Raw genomic sequence first — 8,325 nt, forward strand, 5'->3', positions numbered from 1 at the left:
AGCCAACAAACAGCCTTTCAAATACCACATTTACTAATAAGTTTCTCAACAAGAATGAGCCCCGAGAGTCCAAGGCTCTGAAACAATGGAGCCGTAGAAAGGATACATGTTTGGACCACTCCGAACTTGAGTTGGGTAAAGAGCCGCACAGAAAAGTCCACAAAGAGGCCTACCTGCAGAGGACAAGAGAGCGGACATCTTCATCTCCAGGTGAGTGCAGGTCTCTTACAAGCCTCACCTACCCTCTCTGCACTCCAGTGGTCACTCATGGCACCGGCGGCAGCAGCAGCAGCAGCAGCAGCAGGAGAGTGAACTCTGCTAGTCACACTAGCTTTGAGAGCTCCTGCCCCAGAATGGCCCCACTGACTCTCCAAGGAAAAGAGGAAATGAAGCAGAGTAAAGAAAGAAGGCGCAGAAGAGGATGGGGAGAGTCTTGCGGTTGGAGAGTAAGACTGAGTCACGTAGGGAGCCACTCAGCAATTTTTAGTTTCCAAAGGAAGACTCACATAGCGAAATGTCTTCAGTGGTGCCCAGCTGGACAAGCCTTGGCCTAAGAATGCTACTTTAAGGACATTACATGGTACAAGTAGACTCTGGGTTTGGTATTAGCCCTTTTTATTTTCTAAGTAGTTACTTCAGGGAGAACCACTCTATCAGTCGCTGGCTACCTGGGAACCTACAAGCCACTGTTCAACTCCACAGTTTATGGCAGGCTCAGGAAGCCCCCTAATGTGGCAGAGTGACAATCAAAGGTCTTATTTGAACTCCAGCTTCCCTCCGGCTAATGCCTTGAAGCCTTTTAACTGAAGCAGAAAGTAGAGACAGATCGAAGGGCTCAGAGAGAAGGGCTAGGGCTGCAGCAGCTACAAAACAGAGGAGGCTGCCTTCTTAGCATCTATGGGATGAAGCCATTGCTGAGTCAGTTAGAAGGCTGAGTGAGTCTACAACACACAGAAACACTAACAATTACATGCAAATGATGCTTACTACTGAGAGCCAAAACCAGAAATACAAGCACAGGTGCTTGTGTTTTTAGTTCCTGCCCCCACCATGAACACTGAAATTACATAACACAATTAAACCAACACAATTTCATTCCCGTGATGCCCTTAGAATATTAGCAAATAGGCCTCCTGACTGCATTCCTGCCACTAGATGTTCCCTGTGAAATTTACCACAGTAAAACTCTCATGAGTACAATGTGAATGGAAAGCGGTTGTCACTTGGGGCTGTGTGACATGAAATATACACTACTTAGATATTCCACCGAGAGGTAAGCCTAAGACTTGTGGCCAAGCCCTGAGAAAGGCAGTAAGGAGGCTGAGCCCCTCTGCCATCTACTGACAGAAGTCAGCCTTGGCACGTGTCCTCTGGCTGGGTTGGCTTTCCCAGCTCCCCTTCTTTGGTGATGATAAGGCCCCAGTTATGGCACCAGACATAACTGCTATCATAATTCTTGGTGATGTGTCCAGCTCTCCCTGTGTGTGATCCATCTGTGAACCTGGGGAATCCAGGGGCCCTGTTCATTCTGACATACCCCTTCATCTACCACTGCCAACTCAGTGTGAGTGGGACAGTGTGACCTCAACATCCACTGGGCTCTGTCTGCCACAGTGTGTTACCTGCCACCAGAAAGGACCAGGCAAGTGCTGGGCAAGTTCAGAGTCTGTGACTGTGACTCACTTCTATAGTACCCAACCCAAAGCAAATGCAAAGTCATGTGAAAAACCGGGTCAGGATAATTAATTTTCAAAAGGAGGAGAAAAGACAAAAGGCAGTCTCAAACACAATGACAATTAGCCCAATGATGCAAATGTCACAGCGATGGATGACAAGGGTCATTCACCAGGCAAGGCTTTCTCTCTAATTCTGACCCATCCAGCTTGCCGTCTCCCCACATCCCACTACTCACCAGCCCCGTACAGACGCCGATAGCGAATACCACCATCCACTTCACAGCCTCGTATCTTCGCCCTTTCTGTTCACAAGGGAAAAGAATGGGTCCATTTGTGACAGGGGAAAAATGTATTTTGGCTAACCAGTTCTGGACTAAATCTACAGATTCAGCAAACGTGGTGTGGAGGGGCAGCTGCAGGTGCCCCACAATGGCACTGATGAGCTCTACAGGACTGAGCTGGGTATAGTGACTAGGGGTACACTGGATGGCAGGAGTGTGCCAACACCATGTGTGTGAGAGAGTGTATGTGTGTCTGTGTCTGTATGTGTGTCTGTGTATGTGTATTATGTCTCTATGTGTGTGTCTGTATGTGTATCCATGTGTGCATCTGTGTGTGTGTATAGTGTGTCTGTATATTTGTCTATGTGTGTGTGTGTGTATATGGCTCTGTGTTTATCTGTGTGTGTGTGTATGTGTGTGGCTCTGTGTTTATCTGTGTGCCTGTGTGTGTTGTGTGTGTCTCTCTGTGTTTATCTGTGTGCGTGTGTGTGTGTATGTGTGTGTGTGTGACTCTGTGTTTATCTGTGTGTGTGTGTATGGCTCTGTGTTTATCTGTGTGTGTGTGTGTGTGTGTGTGTGTGTGTGTGTATGGTTCTGTTTATCTGTCTCTGTGTGTGTGTATCTGTGTGTGTGTGTGTCTGTTTGTGTACGGCTCTGTATTTATTTGTGTGTGTGTGTGTGTGTGTGTGTGTGTGTGTGTGTGTATGTATGGCTCTGTGTTTATCTGTGTGTGTGTGTATGTATGGCTCTGTGGTTTTTTTTTTGTGTGTGTGTGTGTATATGTATGGCTCTGTGTTTATCTGTGTATGTGTGTGTGTAGGGCTCTGTGTTTATCTGTGTGTGTGTGTATGGCTCTGTGTTTATTTGTGTGTGTGTGTGTATATGTGTTTATCTATCTGTGTGTATGTGTGTATGTGTACGGCTCTGTGTTTATTTGTGTGTGTGTGTGTGTGTGTGTGTGTATGAATGGTTCTGTGTTTATCTGTGTGTGTGTATGTGTGTGTGTTTGTGTGTGTGTATTTATTTGTGTATATATGTGTGTGTGTGTTTATCTGTTTCTGTGCATGTGTAGGCCAGAGAACGACTTTTGAAGTCAGTCCTCTCCTTTCACCATCTGGGTACTGAGATCAAATTCATGCTGACAGGTCTGACAGCAGATCCTTTTCCTGCTGAGACATCTCAGCAGCGGGGTTATGGATTGAAATGCCACTCTTTCATGAAAAGAAAGACAAAAGCGGACACTTATGGAGTCACATGAGGACGGAAAACACGTTGCTAAGACTTCTTCAGTGCTAACAGACCAAGAGCTATGAGCTCACCTTATTGTCCATGGTCTCCAATACCTCCAGGTAAGGGTCATTGATACAGCGGTCATAGTCCAGACTCTGAAAGAATACAAGAATGGTAAATTAGGTACACATGGACTCTCAACAAACCCTAACCCCAGGAAAGCTCCGGTTTCCTCCTGTTCAGCAGGAAGTGGGTATCAACAGTGCCAAGGAAGGCTCGGTGCAAAGGCAGACTCCAACCCTGTGACCAGTGGCTTCCGAGCCCGTGGATGAACAGGACCCCTGGGAGTCATATTTGCAGTCAGGGTCAGCAGCACTGCTTCTGAGAAGCCTCATGCGCAGGAAAAAGCTTTCGCTAGCAAATTTTTAGGGTCTGGGAAGCAATGCTCAGTGGTAAGATGTCGTACCTAAGGCCTTGTGGTACATCCTAGCACTGGGGAAAGAAAACAACAAAAGACAGATTTTCTTGTCTCTACAAAATAGTTAAAAACCTTCAGCTATCACCAGTCATGCTCAACTTATTCCCTTACATGTGAACAAACCTTCAATTAACCAGAACCAAATTAACCCAGATCAACTACTGTAATTCTCTTTATAGGAGGCCTCCATGAAAGTGAGGCTAGCCACAAGACAGACCCAGACAGACTATTTTTAAAAGCAATTTCTCATGTCTGTCAGAAGAGGCACAGATTGAGCCCAGCTCCTCCAGTTTCCACCCCTCAGGCAATATCATTTCAGCCAGGCTCCAGAGATCACAGACATCCTGTAGCCTGTGTGCAGGAGTGCCACAGACAGTCAGTCAAAGGAAATCATCTAAATTCTATGCCTCCTGAGAGAAGCAGCAGTCTGTCAACAAAGACAAGGTCCAGCCTATGCTCTCCCTTCCCTGTGACCAGCTCCACTGCACGTCAGTTAATAGGCAAGCTGGACACTGGCCTTATTCCCAAGCACAAGTTTTAAGTCAGCCAAATATACGTGTGACATGTGGCAATTTAATCCATCTGTGACTGCTAAGAGCAAGTGCAAATTCCTTTTGTATAAAAGTCCTGGAGTAAATCAGTTATCATACATCCCAACACAAGACTGGGTAACAATCAAACCGTTTATAGTAAAAATCTTTAGCACCAGATATGAAAAGTGTTCAGACTCATTAAGGGGGAAAAAAAGAAGTGATAAAAAGCAAGATGTAGGGGCCAGAGAGATGGTTCAGCAGTTACGAGCACTTGCTGCTCTTGCAGAGGACCTGGGTTCAACTCCCAGTGCCCACACCAGGTAGCTCACAACAGCTTCAAGCGCCACTGCTCTCATGTACACAAATCCATACTTATACACATACACACACACACACACACGCACGCACTCATGCACACACACATGTAATTTTTTTATGTAAAATTTATTTTAGATTTATTTTTACTCATATACATGTTTTACCTGCCTGTATGTATATGCACCATATGTATGCCTGGTGTCTGTGGATGTTGAAAGTTAGGGACCATGAGGGTGCTGAGAACAGAACTTATGTCCTCTGTAAGAGCAACAAGTGCTGTTAACCACTGAGCCATCTCTCAGGCTCCATACATATAAAAAAAAAAAAAAATGTCTTAAAGCAAGATGCAAGTCAGGTGTGGTAGCACACACCTTTAATCCCCTCACTTGAGAGGCAGAGGCAGGCCTCTAAGTTGCAGGCCAGCCTGATCTATATTGTAAGTTCCAGGCTGGCTGGAGCTACATACACAGTGAAATCTTCACAAAAGACAACATGAGAAAGCATGGTGCAGAGTAAAATGTATAATCAGGGGCCAGGGATGTACACAGAGGCTACCTGGCACCACAGAAACAAACGCTAAAACGAATGGCTCCATCTTATTTTGATTTAACAGAATTCAGCATACATAACGGGGAGGCTTTCTGTATGTTATTGCAATGACGAGGCTGAGGGCTGCACCCTAAAGAGAATCAGAATGTGGTTGGCTACCATGGACACTGATTAGAAAGTTCAATTTTCACCCAGGTATGTGCCTATTACACAGCACTCAGAAGGACCTGAATTTAAGGCCAGCCTGGGCTACACAGTAAGACCCAGACAATCTTTTGTTTAGTTTCATTTTTCTCCCTAGCCTTCCTCCTTCCTCTGTTGTGCTGGGATCAAACCCAGGACCTTCCATGTGCTAGAAAAGTGTCCTGCCACTGAGATAGAATCCCAGGCCCTGGGACACTGTCTCAAACAGAAAATGGAAGGAGGGGAGAGAATGTATTTGTAACCTCTGACCTCTGAGAAGAGAGGCAGAAGACTAAGCTGCTCACCAATGGCGAAGGATGCCATCAGTCACACCTGTGTAACAAAGCCTCTAAGAGGCTGAAGGGACTAGGTCCCAAGAGAGGAGGGCGCTGGAAGGATGGCTCCCCCAGGAGATCAAACCTTACCTGCCCACCTCTGTCTGCCTGTACAGCTATGCCCTTTAGTAAATGCCTTAATAATAAACTGGGTACCCAAAGCACGTTTCCCTGAGTGCTGTGAATGGCTCTACTAATGTAATCAGACTGGGGTGGCAGGACAACCTATGTCTTTCTTTCTTTTTTATTTTTATATTTTTGTTTTTTCGAGGCAGGGTCTTACTACATACCTCTCGCTGTTCTGAAACTCACTACATAGACCAGGCTGGCCTCAAATTCAGAGATCTGTCTGCCTCTGTCTCCCAAGTGCTGGGATTAAAGGCGTGTGCAACCACAGCCGGCTTCCTACCACTTCCAACAGGCACACGCAACCCTCAACCTGTGGGATCTGTTGCTGCCTCCAAATAACCAGCCAGTGTCTGCTGGAGATCTCCTTGGGGTGTGGGTAAAAAAGCCTCCTGCATCTGGTGTCAAAAGTGGGGTACAGAGTGGGGTGAGAGTGAGAGGAAGGGCTTCCTCTAATGTCTCTGTCTACCTTAGGTCAGGATTTGCCACAGGACAGTCAGATGCTGGGAATCCCTCTGCAGACTTCCTGGCAACAGGGGCAGATAATGGAGACAGAATCACAAGGGAAGACAGAGATCTAGCAGCACAAATGGTCCCAAGCAATTATCTGTTCTTTAAACCCATTCATCTGTCCACCCTAAAACCCATGTAAAAATCCAATAAAAATAACTCTTTTTTAAATGTCAAAATTTTAAAAAATTAAAACCAAGTTCTCTCTTCTGAAGTTGCCTATACCCATCTGCCCTGAGAAGAATGTGATCCTATCTATCTCCCCTGCTGTGCCTGGCTCACAGGTATGGACCTGCCTCTCTTGTCTCTGCCATGGTTAGTTTATTTCCCAGCAGGGAGATATGGGAATGGTCTTTGTCCCACACCAGGGCTCCACAAACAAGTTTCAGTTGTCCAGAAGCAAATCTTCAGAGACAGAAGGATTAAGGTGTGTGGCCTACACTGGGTGTGGTGCTAATACAAATATTTGGGTGTACTGGAGGCCATCTAGGGCTACATAGAGTGACCCTGTCTGAAAAAAAAAAAAAATCTGACTAACTGGCTCAGCGAGCAAACCCGGAGTTCCATCCCTGGAACACAAGCAAAGGTCAGAAAACTGACTCCACAGAGCTGTTCTCTGACCTGCACATGTGACCCCTTGACAATGACAACAGATTTTATTTTATTTTTATATGCAGGAGTGTTTTGCCTGCAGATGCACGCATGTGTACCACATGCATGCCTATTTCCCCACAAAGGCCAGAAAGGGACACTGAATACCCAGGAATTGAACACAGATGGTAACTGAACCCAGGACCCCTGGAAAGCAATCAGTGCTCTTAACAGTTGAACCATCTTTCCAGCCCCTAATAATAAATAATAAGTTTTAAAATTAAAAAAAAAAGTCATTGCCTTCCCATCCCAAATAAATACAAAAGCCGCTCAGAGGTCTGATCCTTATATAACGCTGAGCAGACTCTCCTGATGAAGCGTCTGCATGAGTCTGCTCTTATGAACATAAAACAAACTGCTTTCCACAAGCTTGTTTATGGAGATGGCCAAATGGGACATATTAAAGATTTGAATGAAAAAACACTCATCCATAAAAAAATTCACATGAACATTCTGTCAGCCCAAGGCAAGTGAGCTACAATTAGGAGTGACAGAGTTACTCAAAAGGTTGGATAGGAAAAAAAAAAGCTAGATAGGGAGGCTAAAGAGATGGCTCAGCAGCTAAGTGTACTGACTGCTCTTGCAGAGGTCCTGAGTTCAATTCCCAGCAACCACATGATAGCTATGACCATCTGTAATAGGAACCAGTGTCTGAAGGCAGCTACAGTATACTCATATACATTACTTTTTCAATTAGCAATAATCGCGCCTCGGATAAACCTCATTGGCTACGATACTGCCACTGCGCAAAGCTTACATTACTTAAATAAATAAATCTTTCAAAAAAAAATAAAAAAAGTTGGATAGGATTGATGGAGCAGCCTTTGTGAATTCCCAGAGGGGGTCGTCCCATCTCGGTCTCCCAAGTCCAGTGTTGGACTAAAGGAACACCACAACATGTGGCCCCACACTCTTCAAAGTCCCATATCTGAAACTGGAAACTATAATCCAGAATAGGTCAGAAGAGAGAGAAGCAAGGCCTCCTGAGCTCATGAGAAAGACTGTTGTGAGCACGCACAGGAAAAAGCTTCGACCCTGGGCCTCTGGAAGGTATAAAAGTTTAATGGCGCCGGGAGGTAGTGGTGCACGCCTTTAATCCCAGCACTTGGGAGGCAGAGGCAGGCGGATTTCTGAGTTCAAGGCTAGCCTGGTCTACAGATCAAGTTCCAGGACAGCCAGGGCTACATAGAGAAACCCTGTCTCGAAAAATAAAAAAGATGGGTGGGGGGAGGACTTGCTAGGCAGCACTTCCCAAGTCCGTTATCTCTCCCTACCCCCATTCCCTGAGGCAGAAGGTCAAAGAGCACCTCTGTTGAAGCACCCAGGCCTCTCACTACTTCAGTTACCCAAGACAGCATCCGAACACCTCACCTCATAGTCTTTCCTTGGAAGGATCTCATCCTCCTCTTCCTGTGTCTCCCCAAGGATAGTCTAGAAAAACAGATTCACAGAATG

At 45.7% G+C, this 8,325-nt stretch overlaps 1 protein-coding gene and 1 pseudogene across 1 annotated transcript in view; both read right to left on the reverse strand.

The window, feature by feature from the left end:
- Window positions 1-8,325, reverse strand: part of Clcn6 (chloride voltage-gated channel 6) — a 33,666-nt gene that overhangs the window by 24,494 nt on the left and 847 nt on the right. Inside the window, exons 2-5 of the mRNA XM_031379426.1 lie at window positions 8,242-8,301; window positions 3,277-3,342; window positions 1,913-1,978; window positions 107-173 (exon numbers count right to left, since the gene is read on the reverse strand). Of these exons, the coding sequence (XP_031235286.1) occupies window positions 107-173; window positions 1,913-1,978; window positions 3,277-3,342; window positions 8,242-8,301 (259 nt within the window). The remainder of the gene's footprint in view (window positions 1-106; window positions 174-1,912; window positions 1,979-3,276; window positions 3,343-8,241; window positions 8,302-8,325) is intronic.
- LOC116097374 lies at window positions 7,445-7,624 on the reverse strand (annotated as a pseudogene).

The sequence above is a fragment of the Mastomys coucha genome, unplaced genomic scaffold (genome assembly GCF_008632895.1).
Source record: "Mastomys coucha isolate ucsf_1 unplaced genomic scaffold, UCSF_Mcou_1 pScaffold18, whole genome shotgun sequence".
Classification (NCBI taxonomy): Eukaryota; Metazoa; Chordata; class Mammalia; order Rodentia; family Muridae; genus Mastomys; species Mastomys coucha.